Below are 21,292 nucleotides of genomic sequence, written 5' to 3'. Positions count from 1 at the left end.
TACACCAGCTGTACATATATAATTATATACAGGAGATACCCAGGTTATACCAGCATGCTCTATATCACTATATACAAGAAGATGTATAACTTATACCAGCTGTACATCTATAATTATATACAGGAGATACCCAGGTTATACCAGCATGCTCCATATAACTATATACAAGAAGATGTATAACATATACCAGCTGTACATATATAATTATACACAGAAGATACCCAGGTTATACCAGCATGCTCCATATCACTATATACAAGAAGATGTATAACTTATACCAGCTGTACATATATAATTATATACAGGAGATACCCAGGTTATACCAGCATGCTCCATATCACTATATAGAAGAAGATGTATAACTTATACCAGCTGTACATATATAATTATATACAGAAGATACCCAGGTTATACCAGCATGCTCCATATCACTATATACAAGAAGATGTATAACTTATACCAGCTGTACATATATAATTATATACAGAAGATACCCAGGTTATACCAGCATGCTCCATATCACTATATACAGGAAGATGCATAACTTATACCAGCTGTACATATATAATTATATACAGAAGATACCCAGTTTATACCAGCATGCTCCATATCACTATATACAAGAAGATGTATAACTTATACCAGCTGTACATATATAATTATATACAGAAGATACCCAGGTTATAACAGCATGCTCCATATCACTATATACAAGAAGATGTATAACTTATACCAGCTGTACATATATAATTATATACAGAAGATACCCAGGTTATACCAGCATGCTCCATATCACTATATACAAGAAGATGTATAACTTATACCAGCAGTACATATATAATCATATACAGAAGATACCCAGGTTATACCAGCATGTTCCATATCACTATATACAAGAAGATATATAACTTATACCAGCTGTACATATATAATTATATACAGAAGATACCCAGGTTATACCAGCATGCTCCATATCACTATATACAAGAAGATGTATAACTTACACCAGCTGTACATATATAATTATATACAGAAGATACCCAGGTTATAACAGCATGCTCCATATCACTATATACAAGAAGATGTATAACTTATACCAGCTGTACATATATAATTATATACATAAGATACCCAGGTTATACCAGCATGCTCCATATCACTATATACAAGAAGATGTATAACTTATACCAGCTGTACATATATAATTATATACAGAAGATACCCAGGTTATACCAGCATGCTCCATATCACTATATACAAGAAGATGTATAACTTATACCAGCTGTACATATATAATTATATACAGAAGATACCCAGGTTATACCAGCATGCTCCATAACACTATATACAAGAAGATGTATAACTTATACCAGCTGTACTTATATAATTATATACAGAAGATACCCAGGTTATACCAGCATGCTCCATATCACTATATACAAGAAGATGTATAACTTATACCAGCTGTACATATATAATTATATACAGAAGATACCCAGGTTATACCGGCATGCTCCATATCACTATATACAAGTTGATGGAATGATAAAATTATTCTGCACAATTATATTTTTATCATGCAGCCCAAAAACAGCTAAATAATGTCTGAATATTTCCAACAGTGCCAGACATTAGCAGCAGACAGTATACCTTCAGCGATTATCTCCATGTATAATGTATCTGACAATTTTATGGGATAATAACAATTCCTCTTCTGTGTATTTGGTGGAAACTCTTCATCTTGATCCTTTTCTTTTCTTGTTCTTTTTTTCTAAGCAGGAACGCTCACACTCTGCACTATTTATATTTTATAAAGAGAACGAAATTGCAGGAGATTCTCGGTGACCTGAGTCTAGTTTAAAGTTTTACTGCAGATTGTTAAGCTTATATAGTAACGGCAAACTGAGCTCAAACTGCAAGAGATGCAACACTCAATAAACAGCGAGTGCACATCCACCACATCCCGGGTCTCACGAGGACAGGAAAAATACATTTTCTTGTCAGTTTTTTGGGCAGAAAATCAATGTTGAGTCAATACAATTGAAGACAATGGTATCTCTGGGTCCCCTGAGGAAGAATTTAGGGCCTGTTCATATCAGCGTTCGCTTTCCGTTCAGGGATTGCGTCTGAGGTTTCCGTCGTGGAACCCCGCAACGGAAAGTTAAATGGAAATCACAGCTTCCGTTTGCATCACCATTGATATCAATGGTGACGGAAACATTGCTAATGGCTTCCGTTTGTCACCGTTCCGGCAGGTTTCCGTTTTTCCAACAGAATCAATAGCGCAGTCGACTGCGCTATTGATTCCGGCAAAAAACGGAGACTATTAGAAATGTTTGCGTCACCATTTTGATCTCTGGATTCCTGCCCCGATTTCTAGTTTAGTCTCACCCTTTTGGTTTGCTATAAAAGTCATGCCCTTTTATTTCCTGTTTGTCAGACTATTGAACTTCCTGTCTAAAGATGAATTCCTTTCTGCCTCTCTGCACAATGTTGCTGCTCATATTGTATGTGTACTAAACTTGGATTCCTTCCTGACCACGTCTCTGTTTCAACTTCTTTCCGCTTATCTGTGTATTGAACTTGGATTGTTTCACGCACGATCATGTCTCTGCCGCACGCTACAAACTATTGCCGCTAATCTGTGCACTAAACCTGGATTGTTACTTGACTACTTGTGCGGTTATCACCACCTGCCAGATCGTTTTAGCCACTGGACTCTGTATATACAGTATATCTGTTACAGATTCAGAGATATAATTGGCAGATATGCATGAGACAAGCACAAAAGAACTCCTATTGCAATTATCGGTAAAGGGTTAGATGCTATTAATGTAACGCATACTACCTAACTAGTATTAAGGCAACTCCTATATAAACATTTATACACAAGAGAGAAAGAGGAGCATGGAAGCCATATAATAAAAAGTGATTTTTTTTTTATTGAACATAGGGGTGACTCCCCATGAGGAAGCATACCGCGAAACGCGCGTTGGGGTTTCCGCACGTCTGTCAGACTCCCGTACACACCTATTAATGGGTAAGACCTTCTAGAAACTGGGGAACTTATGGAAGTTTCAGTCTTTGACTGACTGTTAATTTTTCATTGGCACTTCTTGAACAATTGATACTTGCACTAGCAGTGAATTCTTCTTATATTTCCATTACTGCATACTTATGTCATGATATGTCATTTAGTGTCTATTACACACTGTCTTTCATTTATTCCCCATATCTATCTTCTAGATTGGTTATTATATCCCTATACTTGTCATATTGAGTCTGCCATTCTTGTTACACTGGAATTATATAGAGTTTCTCTGTCCATTTGTACCTTTTTAAAACCACTTTTTCTGTGTATGTAACTATGTTCAATAAAGTTTTTATCACTTTTTATTATATGGCTTCCATGCTCCTCTTTCTCTCTTGTGTATAACTGTGCAATGCTTAGTATCTCCTGTGGTGGCGCTGCAGGGAAATTGAACACTTACTGCCAGGTTTCCCCACAGATCACAGCTGATCGCTAAATGTCCAAGCAGGAGGACACTTTGTAATCAGCTTATTATGATGAAGCCCTACTAACAAGTGCAGATGGTCCAAAGTGGAGAACTCCTTTAGTAAGAATCAACCCTTCAAAAATTATTTAGGCAGGAAAATTGATGGACACCACTAATGCTTATAGTGGCAATCTCAAGAAAAACAAGTCCCATCTCGGACTAAAATTTGCAAGCTCCAGTTTGTTTTTTCTTGAGTGTCACTTTAACCCTTTAATATATACAGCTGGCTGTACAGTCAATTCTATTCTCTGATCTTTTTGGTTCAAGCCCATATTCAAAAGACGGATATCGGCAAAATGCCTTTAAACTCTAAACCTTGTGTTGTGGGCACTAAGGGCTCCCTCTGCACAGCCTAGAGAACCAGAGTTGGGGAGTTTTGCACTGTGCCTGGTCACCAACCTAAGTGGACAGCTGGGCATTGCAGGATGAGGAGCCCCGTCTGTCAGAGGCTCCTATGTTGGAGGACTGCACTCCTGTCACTAGGGTCTTGTAGATAGGCTTCTTTATAGCGCTCCTCAGTGCACTATAAGTGGCTTTAAATTAAATTCTGTATGAGCTGTAATCTGCTGATACAACATCTTACAAGACTCGTCTTCAGCACAGATACGTGAGATTCAACCTCAACAGCTCCAGTGAGCGGATTTACACTTACAATGATTATTTACAAGGTCTTCAGCGCTCTCAAGAAGCTGCACATTTAATTATTATCCAGCAGGTACTTGAAGTGCAATCTCTTCTTAAGAACAGATCATAGTTATGTATCATATGGAGAACAAGACTGCATTAGAGATGGAGCATCTACATGTTACAAGTACACTCAGTCTCATAAAGGAGGGGATGTGATCAATATCTACACACACACTTCATGAAATTACACATTTTGGGGAGTGCAGTGCTACATTTAATCAGACAATCCTGTACAACTAAAAAAAAGAAATTGCTATTTCCACGGCAGCATCAAAAACTGTGGAGACACTGGGGGAAAAAACACTTGTGGGGGTTTTACTCACATTTTTTGGAAGAAAACAAGAAAGATCGTAGTATTACCTAAAGAGTGCATTATCATAGCTAAATAATACCGCCGCACAGTGTCTAAATAATACCGCCATGCAGTGTCTAAATAATACCGCCGCACAGTGTCTAAATAATACCGCCATGCAGTGTCTAAATAATACCGCCGCACAGTGTCTATATAATACCGCCGCACAGTTTCGAAATAATACCGCCGCACAGTGTCTAAATAATACTGTCATACAGTGTCTAAATAATACCGCCAGTGTCTAAATAATACCGCCGCACAGTGTCTAAATTGTACCACCATATAGTATATAATACAGCCATATAGTGTCTAAATAATACCGCCATGTAGCGTCTAAATAATACCACTACAGTGTCTAGATAATACCGCCACACAGTGAGCACATAAAAGTGCCATATACTAGACAACAGTATTATTGAATGCCCAAATATTACCAATGCTGTATGGGGCTGTACTTGGAGGATGGGATGATGTGGTGGAAGCTACTTGATGGCTGAGGACCATTAAACAGAACTGAGGGCCACTTTATAAATAAAGCTCCAAATATATCACAGCTCAGTTCTAACGGTGTCTGTTATCAATGCTCCCACAATGCACTGCACTCTAGTAAGCGGAAACCTATAACTACAGTACATGCAGTAATGCTTTTATGTTACTATACTGTACATAGCACCTACTAGAAGATGCCACACACCTTGTCCTGACTTCTGGAGAAGAGAGCAGGCAGTGACCTACAGTATTTTAGAAGTTCATACATGCGGTTTGCTCCATCTTTAAGTGAATGTTAAACCCACATCCTTTAATTTTTAGATGTAAAATTCTAAGCAAATCAATTTCATAAAATATCTTTCTAGGGGTCAGAGCGCAGTTTATTTCTGTTACAGAGCTCCAAATCCCCTACAAACAGCCATAGAGTAGATTTTGGCTGTCTGTGGTTACCACTAGGGGGAGCTCACTGCATATAATTTCTACAACTCCTATTAAATTAGTCTTTAGTAAGCTCCACTGCTGCCCCTAGTGACTGGGTGAAGAGAATCAAGGGATTTGGTGCTCTATCAGAAAAAAATGGAGCTCCATCCCTTCTAAAAGATATATTATAAAATTAATCAGCAGGGAATTTCAGAAAATTAAGTGGTGTTAACATGTTGAGAAGCTGAATTTGTAAGCGGAGAACTTTTGCATTTTCCGCATTTGTATCAAATGTTGTTAAGCCGCTACAGACTAACGAAGAAAATGAAACAAGATTGCTGAAAGATTTCATTGCTGCAGAAACCCATTGAGAGCCGATGACTAGATATGAGAAGAGACAATGGGTATAGCCTAGAGACAACTGTCATCAGATATCCCACATGTCCAATTGCACCAAGTATAAAGACCTCTGCCACCGAATTCAAGTTTAAGTATCTCAGCAATTAGAAGCCGGGTCTATGCACGTACCTCCAAAGAGAGCTCTCCGTGATGCTTCCCAGGTTGTAGTCGTACAGTTTTGTCAGAATTAGAATCACCTGCGGGCGAAAAGGAGACAACTCAGTTTAGTCTGAAACAATTACTGTCTGGTAAAAGCAAAATGGAGCTGACCCTAGGGGAGTGTTAGCATTTGTTTTAATGGGCGCGTAATACAAATGAACAGGATGGAGAACTTATAAAGCTAACAGAGACCGACTGCGATGTTTGCAGGCGCCAAATAACAAGGAGTAGACGCTTTGCTTCTGCCGGGCGACTGTCAACGTGGAGTAATTCCAAGCGGAGGTGTCAGATATGGAGCCTGAATAATACAAAGTCACCAAAGACCGGGAGCAAAATAAAAGAAGACAAGGGCATTATGGGTAGAGTATTCAAATAATATGCAAAATGAGTCAATGTCATGAAAAATATTCAAGACTATGTCCAAAAGGAGCGCTAAACCTTGTCTTCTTCCATCAAGTCATCTGTTCTTGGGAAAGTTGGGCGACAACTAATATACATAGCCAATATTAAAGCTCTCTAGAAGCTGTCACCCCGCTTTCCCAGGCTCCTGAGTGTAAATATGCCGAATTATCCACAAATACATGTTAGGCAAACTTGTCATGGCAGAGCTGGAAGACAACGACTGTGGGAGCTGGAATGGCTGGACATGTGGTTGACTCCATTATTAGGGATTGAAGGGTTAATTTGGTAGCGTGATGACCGTTTTAGATATCACCCATGTAGCGGAGGTATAAATAAGACCCTTCTGTGTCCCACTACCCCTCATATCTCGAGATTTCATGCTGCCTCTAACCCCTTAATGACCAGCCTATTTTAAACCTTAATGACCAAGCCATTTTTTAAGTTTTTCCATCGTCGCATTCCAAGAGCTATAACCTTTTTATTTTTGCATCAACATAGCTGTCTTGTTTTTTTGCGGGACAAGTTGTATTTTTTAATAGCACCATTTTGAGGTACATATTATTTATTGATTACATTTTATTAACTTTTTTTTTGGGGGGGAATAGAAAAAAACCTGAAATTTCGCCACTCTTTTTCGCGTCTTAAATCTACGCCGTTTACCGTGTGGTATAAATAACACAATAAGTTTATTCAGCGGGTTGTTACGATTGCAACGATACCAAATTTGTATAGATTTTGTATGTTTTACTACTTTTACACAGGAAAAACGCTTTTTTTTCAGATTTATTTGTTTTTGTGTCTCCATATTTGAAGAGCCGTAACGTTTTTGTTTTTTCGCTGATGCGGTTGTATGAGGGCTTTTTTTTGCGGTATAAGCTGTGGTTTTTATTGGTACCATTTTGGAGTAGATGCGACTTTTTGATCACTTTTTAATCACATTTTTTTAAAGTCAGGATTCACAGAAAACAACAATTTTTCCATCTTTTTTTATTTAATTTTTCACGCCGTTCACCGTGCGGGTTAAATAATGTAATAGATTTATAGTCGGGGTCGTTACGGACGCGGCAATACCAAATATGCGTAACTTTTTTACTTTATTTTGTTTTTTTAATAGTAAAGCATTTTCTAAGGGGAAAAGCTGGTTTTTTTTCATCCCAGCAAAAACGGGCGATTGAGAGGTATAGTATGAGGTTGTCCCATCTGGCCAATTTTTTTGGGAATACATTCAGTCAAAAATTGATCACCATGGGTCTGACTTCTATAATCCCGGGCGATCATCTATTATCCCAGGGAATCTGCTCACTTTCCCTACAGCGGCCCCTGCAGGGGAAATTTAGTAATACATGGTGCCTATTCTTGCTTTGGCTGACACAATGTGACAATGTATGAAGTGCTCTTTACAGTGGCTCTCTAAATTGTAGAGTGGATCCCAACCAGGGTACCCCCTATATGACATCCTAACAGGGCAATAGAAGTGGGGTGACTAGATGGCGCAACCATTTCCTGGTGCTTCCTAGCCGACCGAATGAACACAGGCTGCAGAATTGTGCGTTACGTTGTAACAAAAGATAAAAACAAATGTTAACATCTTAATGAAACGTCTTATTTCTTAAGAGAGTCTCCTGTTCTTCTGCAGAACGGCCTTGTGATCTTTTGTGTGTATTTCCTTCCTTTCCCTTTACAGGGACCCTGCGGACATTACAGAAGAGCCGCGGTGAGGATTTTTTATTCCATCCGCTCTCTAACCACTTTAATGGAGTGAAATACTTCACCAAAGGAAATTCCCCGCTAAACGATGTCGGCCGGTGAATGCAGTCATGATTAGCGGCATTTGAGGGTGACGCTGATTTTCTCATATTGAACATTCAGGTGATGTGAATGACAAAAACTTCCCATTGTGACCGGTTTAAGGGACATTGTTGAAATTTTACACATAAAAAGAATCGAATTCTCGATTGTATTAAGGAGACATTTTCCACATTCGCTCCGATTACCGGGTGTCTAGTGGAATGCGGCTTTATCACATTCAGATATTATAGGGATTGTCATCTACTGTACACAATATAGCAAATCACCCCGTAGAGCAGATTTATACCCCAGGACAGGGCTGGCGACAGGTTATGCGGGCCCCTGGGTAACAGATTAACAGTGGACCCCATCTCTGCCCACCCCCTAAGATCCACACTTTAACTAGGGTGTCCATACTGTATCTTGGCACACTGACATATTGAGGAGGCAACCGCAGCTCTAGTTTATTAGACTATTCTACTGCTGACGTATTGTTGGCCCTTGACCCCCAATCTTCATGGTGGCTCCCACCTCCAGAACACATAGACACATTTGGTGCCTCCTACCTTCCCATTCCTTGTAGAAGAATGGAGTCACCATTGGGCCATTTCATTCATTTATGAATTTGCCATTATTTGCGTAGCACCAACATATTCTGTAGCACCATGCATGAATTGTATTTACTCAGTCTATGTCCTTGGTGGGGCTCACAATCCCCCTATATAAGACTGTCATCTCCCTATACAGTATACAACATACAAGCTTGCATACAGGCAGATGCCAGTTTCATACTAAACCAATTGGCCTACCAGAATGTTTTTAGAGTAAAGAAACAAAATCGCTCTCCACTGAAAGTAAGAGAACGTCCCTCTAGTGCCACCTATAGGTGACTCCCCTGTAAGTCAATGTCCGACACTTGATAGAGTCTCTATAAACGATACAGGTTAATAGAAAAACAAGAGAAGCCCATCTGTAGACAGCACTGTTTCAGAGCTTTTGCTCCTCATCAGTACTAAGTAAGGTTCTGGTTGGCTGAGTGAAATTCACATCTGTCCCTTGCTCATTACCCTTTTATATCTACAATCATAAAACAAAACACAAGCAAGCTGCACAATAGTATTACAGCATAACACCAATATACATATTAAATGTCTAGTTATAGAAAGTGTTCCTTTAACTCTTTGTTATTAAGCTCAGGCATCAGCAAATTACACATCTGTCGCTTGCTCATTACCCTTTTTATCTGCAATAATAAAACGAGGTACAAGTAAGCGGCACAATAGTAACATTACACTAATATACATATTAAATGTCTAGTACACAGTTATAGAAAGTGTTTATTTAACTCTTTGTTACTATTCTCGAGGCATCATCAGCAAATTACACATCTGCCACTTGCTCATTACCCTTTTTTATAAAACGAGGTACAAGTAAGCGGCACAATGGTAACATTATACGAATATACACGCTGATTGTGTAATATACAGACATAGAAGGTCTCAAATTGGTTTAACCCCGTAAGCTACAGATAAGCAGGGGCAAACACAGGGTTTTTAAAGAAGAGTTTCCCAGCACAGTGGGGCCCACAGTGGAGACAGCAAAATGGCCATTATATTAACAAGGGTCTATTCTCACTGCGTATCCAGCATACGTTGGATATACGAGCTGGAAGCTTAATCAATTCCAAATTTTTAAGGGTCGGAGCTCTGATTTTATGATACGACTGTCGCGACCCCCAACGATCATTAGAATTAAGGAGCTACAGCGCAGTAGGGACCTCGGTTCCTTCAGTCTCTTGATCGACATCGGTCCAGGCGGCCGGAGCCCATCGATCATAATGCTATGGCCATATTAGATGGGAATACCTAGAATCCACAAAGCGTCGCGTGAGCGGCCATTCCCCTCCGTCTAGTTTTGCTCAATATAAGTTGATGATATTTATTATCTATGTAATATTTAGGATGAGCTCTGAAACGTTGCCAAATATTAAAATCCGACAGCTTGATCTACGCCTTGTGTACTCAGGATCGCCGCAACGTGGCAGGAGTGCCAGGAATAAATCATGAGTTGGATCTGGCTCAAAGTTCCATCATTTTTTTTCTTTTTCTCGCTCTACAAATTAAAATTCTAATATGTGCAGTCATGTGACCAGTGCTATGAAATGATATAAAAATTCTCTTAAAGCAAAATTCCTCAAGACAACGTCCTCCCCTCCCCCACCCAATGGACTACAGCTTTGCTTATTGATGATAATGTTGTGTTAAAATTGTCATTATTATCTAGGAGAGGCCCCTAGTGCTGTTCATCCTGTACCTCCTGGTTCATGATCAAGGCTAAAATACCTCAACTGCTATAAAAGCAGGGCAATAAGAGAGCGGGAGCTGTGGGAGTTTCACATGATAGAACTATATGCCATTCATGGTCTATGGAAAGCTGGGTGAGAAACTCTATGGACAATGAAATGGCTGACAGTAGTGGTTATCAGAGGGTTTTCGTTGGTAAGAAAAAGGTCTATAAATAATTGAAAGAACAATTTGTGATGTCAAATGATCAGGAATAAAATGCATTAGGACTACTAGACACTTGTTGGTGGGGTTCTCCTTTATTTCTTAAATCTCCACTTTTTACCACCATGAAGTTTTTATGTCCTAAATGATGTGCTGTTTAATTCTACAATATTTTTATAGGTTATACTCATAGGATCCATAACACACGTTATGGTGGTTTCACCTCTCCCAATATATTCAACCAAAGAAGACCCAAATGGGAGCCGAGAGACCATGAAAGTAGTTTGCATATATAAAAGATATTTTATTTCAATTTCTTAAAAACTGCAATAGAATGTCAAATATGTCTATAAATATAAAAGAATGTATCAAAAAAGGAAGTCCACAATAAACAAGGTACAATCGCAGATAGTAAGTTGGGTAAATAGAACAAGACTCCAGTCCGGCAGATAAATCCTGATTGATGCAAAAAATATCAAGAAATGTCACAGCCCAAAAATATGGAAAGGAAAAGAAATGTCTCCAATGTTGTGATAACGATAAACAATACCAATGGTCTGTTTCAAAAAGTAAAGCTACATGTGTTATAAAGACGTGAAAAACCTGGTTTCCAAACACAGATGATAAGTGTCGAGGGAAATTACATCAGGATGGATTATCCAAAAAGGCTCGTGGAAACAGAACACCGTAAAACCCATTGAAAGCAATGGCCAGACGTTTGTAGGTGTATTAGGGGCGTTTTTTCAGCCGTAATTCGAGGCGTAAAACGCCCGAATTACGTCTGAAAACAGTGAGTGTGAACATAGCCTTAGGGTATGTTCACACGCAGTAGCAAAATACGTCTGAAATTACGGAGATGTTTTCAGGCGAATACAGCTCCGTAATTTCAGACGTTTTTGCAAGTGCACACGTTTTTCGCGGCGTCTTTTACGAGCGTTATTGGAGCTGTTTTTCAATGGAGTCAATGAAAAACGGCTCCAAAAACGTCCCAAGAAGTGTCCTGCACTTCTTTGACGCGGGCATCTTTTTACACGCCGTCTTTTGACAGCGACACGTAAAATGACACCTCGTCTGAACAGAACACCGTAAAACCCATTGAAAACAACGGGCAGATGTTTGCAGGCGTGTTGGAGCCGTTTTTTCAAGCGTAATTCGAGGCGTAAAACGCCTGAATTACGTCTGAAAATTGGTCGTGTGCACATACCCTTACTTGATCAGTATAACACTGTGGTTTCTGCACATGTTCTGCGCCTCGACGCACGTTTCACTAAGTATTCCTCAGGAGGCGTGGCTAGAAAGATACAGGGGGAGGTGGCTATAGGGACCACTGGCCAATGGGAGAGACTATAGAAGTTTACCAGGTGACAAATGTTTGTGTTAATTGTATCAGCAGGTGGATATTATGGGAGATCACATGACCCTATATCAAGTTTAACCCAAATCATCACCGCGCATGACGGGTCCCGAAATCCACCACGCGACCCCGATATGCAGATTGACATCGACCATCGGGATCACGTGATGGAGCCGGCATGCAAGCGACGGCGGTCGACATGATTTGAATAAATACATATGAAAATATGAAACCGTGATATCATCACTTCTATTCATGCAGAGGGGAAAATGTATCATTTTTTAAATAAAATAACCATAAATGAAATTACTATCATGAATTCAAATAAATAAACGAAGCCGCGATCACATGCCCGTCTTGTATCCACGGGTGCTTGTCCCAATAGCCGGATTGCCCAAAATGTCCCATGACCGCTGCCACACTGCGCGTGCGCACGGAAGAGCACCTCCTGCAGATCAGTCCGGACCGGTCCGTGATAGAGGGAGCACCCCACATACACACCCACAAAATTGCGGCAGCAGTGCGGGATCGGGAACCAGGATAAAGGAAGGAGCGCACCTGCAGGGGGCGGTCAGCGTAGTCGTGTGAACAGTGTCATTTACAACTGTGCAAAAGTGATAAAAAGAAAGTGAAATAAAACTAGTAATGTGAATAGTCATAGATAGACAGTGAACTGCAGGCAGACAGAATGTTATCATTGAACTCGCATGGGAACCACTACAGGGGAAATAGAGCATTGCATGGTTCCTATTGAAATCCATGCACAAACCTGTTGGGTCCTCCAAAGTGACGGATGATTTTTATAGCCACTCATGTGATGTGGTTAGTGATTATAGGAGTGGGGCAAAGTCATGATGGGAGTAGGTAAATGGAGATGGTCAAAGATAAGACACAGAGCTCTATGGTGGAATTGGCAGGTTGTTCCAACAGCACAGAGTGTTTCAGGACATGCATGTGCCAATCTTTGGGGGGGGGGGTGCAGTGACTTGTTCATTCCTGTGATGATGTTAGGGAGGGCAGGTCTGCATGAAACCGGGGCAAAGTCATGATGTAAGGAGGGGAATGATGACAAGTGAGAGTTATATAGTGGAAGGAGCAGGGCCCCACAGCAGCACAGACAATTTAAGTATTGGAATGTACTGATCTTGTGGATGCAGTTGCCTGTTGACCTATGTAATGATAAATGTGAGGATAGGTCTGCAGAATCATGATGTGAGGAGGGGAATGGGAGGTCGCAGACTGAGAGTTACATATTAGAAGGAGTTCCAGCAGCAGCGCAGAGTATTTAAGAAATGAGTATGTTGAGCCAGCGGAAGGTTGTAACCGGTCCACTCATGTGGTGATGGTAGAACAGATATCATCTGAGTAACATCAATTCAAAATACTGTAACAGTCCATCAGCGCTAGTAACTGAGGAGCAACTGCAAATGTAACATCTATGGATGTAAAGCCAGAGACTCGGGGTCTCACCGCCCCCACAGCAGCCTATATACAGGAGCTGCCCGTATATAAATGTAGAATGGAAGATCCGGTGTTCTGCATATAAGGAATATAAGGAATATTTCTGGTAAACCCTCTGGGACTTCGGAGCTGTGATCACAATGACCTGTAGACAGTGCCCCCCCCCCCCCTCTCACATATTATATCCGTATACTGCTGATACAGCCGGATCCCTGCGAAATATTAAACCTTCCAGCAGCGATATATAATATAATATCTCATCTGCTGTTAGGAAAGTCGCACGTCAGAGAAGCAGAAATATCACCACCAACATCCACAGCTGTTACCAGGAAAGTGGCGACATGTCAGAAAGATGGATGAGATGTGGACAGCCAAGACACAAGCCAACAACGGAATATCACTAGATTATCTATCTATCTATCTATCTATCTATCTATCTATCTATCTCATATCTATCTATCTATCTCATATCTATCTATCTATCTCATATCTATCTATCTATCTCATATCTATCTATCTATCTCATATCTATCTATCTATCTCATATCTATCTATCTATCTATCTATCTATCTATCTATCTATCTATCTATCTATCTATCTATCTATCTATCTATCTATCTATCTATCTATCTATCTATCTATCTATCTCATATCTATCTATCTCATATCTATCTATCTATCTATCTATCTATCTATCTATCTATCTATCTATCTATCTATCTATCTATCTATCTATCTATCTATCTATCTATCTCATATCTATCTACCTATCTATCTATCTATCTATCTATCTATCTATCTATCTATCTATCTATCTATCTATCTATCTATCTATCTATCTATCTATCTATCTCATATCTGTGTATCTATCTATCTATCTATCTATCTATCTATCTATCTATCTATCTATCTATCTATCTATCTATCTCATATCTATCTATCTATCTATCTATCTATCTATCTATTTATCTATCTATCTATCTATCTATCTATCTATCTATCTATCTATCTATCTATCTATCTATCTATCTATCTATCTATCTATCTATCTATCTATCTCATATCTATCTATCTATCTATCTATCTATCTATCTATCTATCTATCTATCTATCTATCTATCTATCTATCTATCTATCTATCTATCTATCTCATATCTGTGTATCTATCTATCTATCTCATATCTATCTATCTATCTATCTATCTATCTATCTATCTATCTATCTATCTATCTATCTATCTATCTATCTATCTATCTATCTATCTATCTATCTATCTATCTCATATCTATCTCATATCTATCTCATATCTATCTATCTATCTATCTATCTATCTATCTATCTATCTATCTATCTATCTATCTATCTATCTATCTATCTATCTATCTATCTATCTATCTATCTATCTATCTATCTATCTCATATCTATCTATCTATCTATCTATCTATCTATCTATCTATCTATCTATCTATCTATCTATCTATCTATCTATCTATCTATCTATCTATCTATCTATCTATCTATCTATTTGTACTTGTTTTATCATTTCTGATGTTTGCAGCTCTGCAGAATGTTGATGGTTTTTGGGATCTGGGATCTGGCAGTGAGGAAGGACATGGTTTATTTCAGCAGAATGACAAGCGATTACACCGTGCGACTCTCCGGCAAATGTAAAGTCGCTGATTGGTTTACAGGCTGCTCCGCTGTAATGAGAAGTGTAGGGGACACCTCAGATCCATCATCTCATCCCTGTGATGCCCGGGCACGGTGTGCCAGCCTCATGCCAGGCACAGCCGATTAGCAGCGAGTTTATTGTCCTGGCACGGCTGCCGGAGTTCAGGTCTATAAGGGCGGGTTCACACATGGCGGAATTGCACTTAAATTCCGCTGCGGACACTCCGCAGCGTTAATCCGCAGCGGAGCCGTTTCTCCATTGACTTTCACTTTAATTTAGCAGTGTTCGTTTACACGATGCGTACAATTCCGCTGCGGAGCATAGGCTGCGGAGCGGAATTTGGTGTCCGCAGCATGCTCTGTCTGTTGCGGAGCAGTGGCGGACTCATGGCGGAATTTCTCCATTGACTTCAATGGAGATTCAAAGTTCCGCAATGAAGTCCGCAGCTGTCATGCACATGTCATGTGTGCTGCGGATGCGTCTTGCTTTTTTTACTTGACATTTCTTCATTCTGGCTGGACCTATGTATTTCTAGGTCTACAGCCAGACTGAGGAAGTCAATGGGGCTCCCGTAATGACGGGAGCGTTGCTAGGAGACGTCAGTAAATAGTCACTGTCCAGGGTGCTGAAAGAGTTAAGCGATCGGCAGTAACTGTTTCTGCACCCGGGACAGTGACTACCGATCCCAATATACATGTATCTGTAAAAAAACATATAAGTTCATACTTACCGAGAACTCCCTGTTTCTGTCTCCAGTCCGGCCTCCCAGGATGACGTTTCAGTGTAAGTGACGGCTGCAGCCAATCACAGGCCAAGCACAGGCTGCAGCGGTCACATGGACTGGCGCGTCATCCAGGGAGGTCGGGCTGGATGCCGAAGGAGGGACGCGTCATCAAGACAACGGGCGGTAAGTATGAATTTCTTTTACTTTCACTAGGGAAAGTGCTGTCCCTTCTCTCTATCCTGCACTGATAGGGAGAAGGGAAGCACTTTTCCCGCAGTCCGCAGCAGCTAGTCCGCATCAATTTTCTGCACATTTTGTGCAGATCCGCAGCCGTAATCCGCAACCCGGATTAGGTGCGGCATTGATGCGGACAGTTGCGGAGGAATTCCGCCATGTGTGGTCATGCCCTAAAGCCGCCGCTGATCCGCACTCCGCAGGTTGAGCTTCTGAAGGTGATTTATATCTGGAGATGGATTATAATTCTCATGTTATTACAGACTCGTCAGTGTTTACACAAAGAAAAGGCCAAGAACGGCGCAGCAACGACCAAGACATGAAGAGCGAGGGACCCCAGGGGGAAGAGGGCGGGTGGCCGGCTTAGATACACCAGCCCAGTAGACTGCCATAAATTAAAGCCTTAGATACACCAGTCCAATACAGTATTGTACATGATAGGCTTAGATACATTATCACAGCAGACAGTACAAACATAATAGGCTTAGATACACCAGCCCAGTAGACTGTCATAAATTAAAGGCTTAGATACACCAGTCCAATACAGTATTGTACATGATAAGCTTAGATACATTAGCCCAGCAGACAGTATCACACACAATATGCTTTAATACCCCAGTCCAGTAAACAGTATTATACATGAAAGGCTTAGATACACCAGCCCAGCAGACTATCACAGACAAAATACTTAGATACACCTGCCCAGCAGACTGTATCACACATAATAGGCTTTGATACTCCAGTCCAGTAGACAGTATTATACATGAAGGGCTAAGATACACAGCTCAGCAGACAGTATCACAGAGGAAAGGCTTAGATACACCAACACAGCAAACATTTTTACACGGAAAGGGCTTAGATATACCAGCAGAGCAAACAGATTCATACCTGAAAGGCTTAGGTACTTCAGCTTAGCAGACACTATTACACATGGAAGGCTTAGATACACCAGCCCGGCAGACAGCATTACACATGATTGGCTTAGATACGCAAGCACAGCAGACCATATCACACATGATATGATTAGGTACACCAGTTCAGCAGACAGTATCATACATGAAAGGCTTAGATACACCAGAACAGCCAACAGTATTACACATAATTGGCTTAGATACATAAGCACAGCAGACTGTATCACACATGCTATGAATATATACACCAGTTCAGCAGACATTCTTACATATGAAAGGCTTAGATACAGCAGCTCAGCAGACAGTACCTAATATGAAAGGCTTTGATAGGCAACTCAGCAAAGAGTATTACACATAATAGGATTAGATACACTAGCTCAGCAGACAGTATCCCACATGATAGGATTAGATATAAGGCTCAGCAGACAGTATCACACACGATAGGATTAGATATAAGGCTCAGCAGACAGTATCACACATGATAGGATTAGATACACATCTCAGCAGACTATCACACATAATAGGATTAGATACACAGCTCAGCAGACAGTATCACACCTAAAAGGATTAGATACACAGCTCAGCAGACAGTATCACACCTAATAGGATTAGATACACAGCTCAGAAGACAGTATCACACCTAATAGGATTAGATACACAGCTCAGCAGACAGTATCAGACATGATAGGATTAGATACACCGCTCAGGGGACAGTATCACACATGATAGGCTTAGATACACAGCTCCGCAGACAGTATCAGACATGATAGGATTAGATACACCGCTCAGGGGACAGTATCACACATGATAGGCTTAGATACACTGCTTAGCTGCATACTTTCCCTGGTAATAATTTGATCATGAATTTCAGTAACATATCATTAGAGCCTTGATCCATAGCAATGATGTAGGATTAATGCAGCGTATAAAAGCCTCGGCCGTCAACCCTCTGCACTCTTCCTGTGATACATTAACATGGGAGGAATCATTTATTAGAAGACTTCTGTATTGTTCAAAGAAATCTTTGCCACGAAAGTGAGGTGCGCGCCGCCATAAATCACGCCATAGCACGCTTTCCCCGACACAGATAGCACTTGACAGAATTATTGAGTCGTGTGCATGACCGTCAAGCCAGTACAACAGAGATAAGAGCGCGGCCCTTGAATAATTGGCGGCGTCTGCGGAGGAGCACCGGATAGCAGCTAATGATGGATACAGCCTCTCATACGCAATGGCGCTCTTAGCCATTTTATTTACAAATGAAATTTGCATGAAAATTAAACTAGTAAGTAACCGGTGTAACCAGCGACGTACCAGCGATAGAATATCCTAATAATAGGTTTGGTGTGGTAAATAAAATGTATGGACTTTTTTACACATTATGTTACATGCGGCTCGGAGGGGTTTTCAGGTCTATGAGAATTGTGTGCAGATGGTGTAACTGCAGTAATAGGAGTCACTGACCAACTCGCTGTCTGTAGCTGAACTGTCTCTGTAAGTCAGTCTCACGTACAGTCACATGACCATGCTCCAGGTGTTTATCTCCTGCTTGTGTGATGTCTTGTACACTAAACACGTGGTCATCTCCCCTCTCCCTCTCCCTGTAGTATGGGACATCACACATCACATCAACTTATTTATTAATGATATAGAGGATGGGATTAATAGCACTATTTCTATTTTTGCAGATGACACCGAGCTATGTAATGTAGTTCAGTCTATGGAAGATGTTCTTAAATTGCAAGCTGATTTGGACGCACTGAGTGTTTGGGCATCTTCATGACTAATGAGGATTAATGTAGATAAATGTAAAGTTCTGCATCTGGGTACCCACAACCCGCAGCATCATATGTCCTAGGGGGCGCTACACTGGGAGTAATAATCTGCAGCATCATATGTCCTAGGGGGAGCTACACTATGGAAGTCACTTGTTGAGAAGGATCTGGGTGTAATAATCTTCAGGCATATGTCCTAGGGGGCGCTACACTGGGAGTAATAATCTGCAGGCATCATATGTCCTAGGGGGCGCTACACTGGGAGTAATAATCTGCAGGCATCATATGTCCTAGGGGGAGCTACACTGGGGAGTCACTTGTTGAGAAGGATCTGGGTGTAATAATCTGCAGGCATCATATGTCCTAGGGGGGGCTACACTGGGGGAGTCACTGGTTGAGAAGGATCTGGGAGTAATAATCTGCAGGCATCATATGTCCTAGGGGGGCTACACTGGGGGAGTCACTGGTTGAGAAGGATCTGGGAGTAATAACCTGCATGCATCATATGTCCTAGGGGGGCTACACTGGGGGAGTCACTGGTTGAGAAGGATCTGGGAGTAATAATCTGCAGCATCATATGTCCTAGGGGGCGCTACACTGGGGGAGTCACTGGTTGAGAATGATCTGGGTGTAATAATCTGCAGCATCATATGTCCTAGGGGGCGCTACACTGGGGGAGTCACTTGTTGAGAAGGATTTGGGTGTACTTGTAAATCATAAACTCAATAACAGCATGCAGTGTCAATCAGCTGCTTCAAAGGCCAGCAGGATATTGTCGTGTATTATAGAGGCATGGACTCGCGGGACAGGGATGTAATATTACCACTTTACAAAGCATTAGTGAGGCCTCATCTAGAATATGCAGTCCAGTTCTGGGCTCCAGTTCATAGAAAGGAGGAAAAATACAAAGAAGAGCAACGAAGCTAATAAGGGGCATGGAGAATCTAAGTTATGAGGAAAGATTAAATAATTAAACCTATTTAGCCTTGAAAAAAGACGACTAAGGGGGGACATGATTAACTTATATAAATATATTAATGGCACATACAAAAAATATGGTGAAATCCTGTTCCTTGTAAAACCCCCTCAAAAAACAAGGGGGCGCTCCCTCCATCTGGAGAAAAAAAGGTTCAACCTGCAGAGGCGACAAGGCTTCTTTACAGTAAATTTGTAGAATATCCGACCTCAGGAGCCGTCACAGCAGGGACAGGAGATTACTTTAAAAAAAGGGTTAGATAATTTCCTAGAACAAAAAATATTAGCTCCTATGTGTAGAAATGTTTTCCTTCCCTTTTCCCATCACTTGGTTGAACTTGATGGACATGTGTCTTTTTTCAGCCGTACAAACTATGTAACTATGTAACTATATAACTATGTAACTATGTAACTGTGTAACTATGTAACTGTGTAACTATATAACTATGTAACTATGTAACTATGTAACTGTGTAACTGTGTAACTGTGTAATTATATAACTGTGTAACTGTGTAACTGTGTAACTGTGTAACTATATAACTATGTAACTATGTAACTGTGTAACTGTGTAACTATGTAACTGTGTAACTGTGTAACTGTGTAACTGTGTAACTATATAACTGTGTAACTGTGTAACTATGTAACTGTGTAACTGTGTAACTGTGTAACTGTGTAACTATGTAACTGTAACTATGTAACTGTGCAACTATATAACTGTGTAACTGTGTAACTGTGTAACTATATAACTATGTAACTATATAACTGTGTAACTGTGTAACTATGTAACTGTGTAACTGTGTAACTATGCAACTGTGTAACTGTGTAACTATGTAACTGTGTAACTGTGTAACTGTGTAACTATGTAACTGTGTAACTGTGTAACTATGTAACTATGTAACTGTGTAACTATGTAACTGTGTAACTATGTAACTGTGTAACTATGTAACTATGTAACTGTGTAACTATGTAACTGTGTAACTGTTACTATGTAACTGTGTAACTGTGTAACTGTGTAACTGTGTAACTATTAGGGTATGTTCACACGCTTACTAAAAACCGTCTGGAAATACGGTGCTGTTTTCAAGGGAAAACAGCCGCTGATTTTCAGACTTTTTTTAAGCCACTCGCGTTTTTTGCTGCGTTTTTTACGGACGTTTTTGAAGCTTTTTTTCTATAGAGTCAATGAAAAACGGCTACAAAAACTTCCCAAGAAGTGACATGCACTTTTTCGCGGGCGTATTTTTACGTGCCGTTTTTGGAAAACGAGGCGTAAAAAACGCCCCGTCGGAACAGAACACCGTATTTCCCATTGAAATCAATGGGCAGATGTTTGGAGGCGTTCTGCTTCCGTTTTTTCAGGTGTATTTTGAGGCATAAACGCCCCTAAATATGCCTGAAAACACTCCGTGTGAACATACCCTTCT

The 21,292-nt window shown here is 40.4% G+C and overlaps 1 protein-coding gene across 3 annotated transcripts in view; it reads right to left on the bottom strand.

Moving 5' to 3' along the window:
* The window catches only part of SORCS1 (sortilin related VPS10 domain containing receptor 1), a 536,576-nt gene that overhangs the window by 344,371 nt on the left and 170,913 nt on the right, over positions 1 to 21,292 (bottom strand). For all 3 annotated transcript variants that reach the window (XM_075842830.1, XM_075842831.1, XM_075842832.1), the window contains exon 2: positions 6,034 to 6,101. In XM_075842830.1, coding sequence (XP_075698945.1) covers positions 6,034 to 6,101 — 68 coding nt within the window. The remainder of the gene's footprint in view (positions 1 to 6,033; positions 6,102 to 21,292) is intronic.

The sequence above is a fragment of the Rhinoderma darwinii genome, chromosome 11 (genome assembly GCF_050947455.1).
Source record: "Rhinoderma darwinii isolate aRhiDar2 chromosome 11, aRhiDar2.hap1, whole genome shotgun sequence".
Classification (NCBI taxonomy): domain Eukaryota; kingdom Metazoa; phylum Chordata; class Amphibia; order Anura; family Rhinodermatidae; genus Rhinoderma; species Rhinoderma darwinii.
Note: the sequence above shows the minus strand (reverse complement) of the source record. Positions and strands in the feature narration are given on the sequence as shown.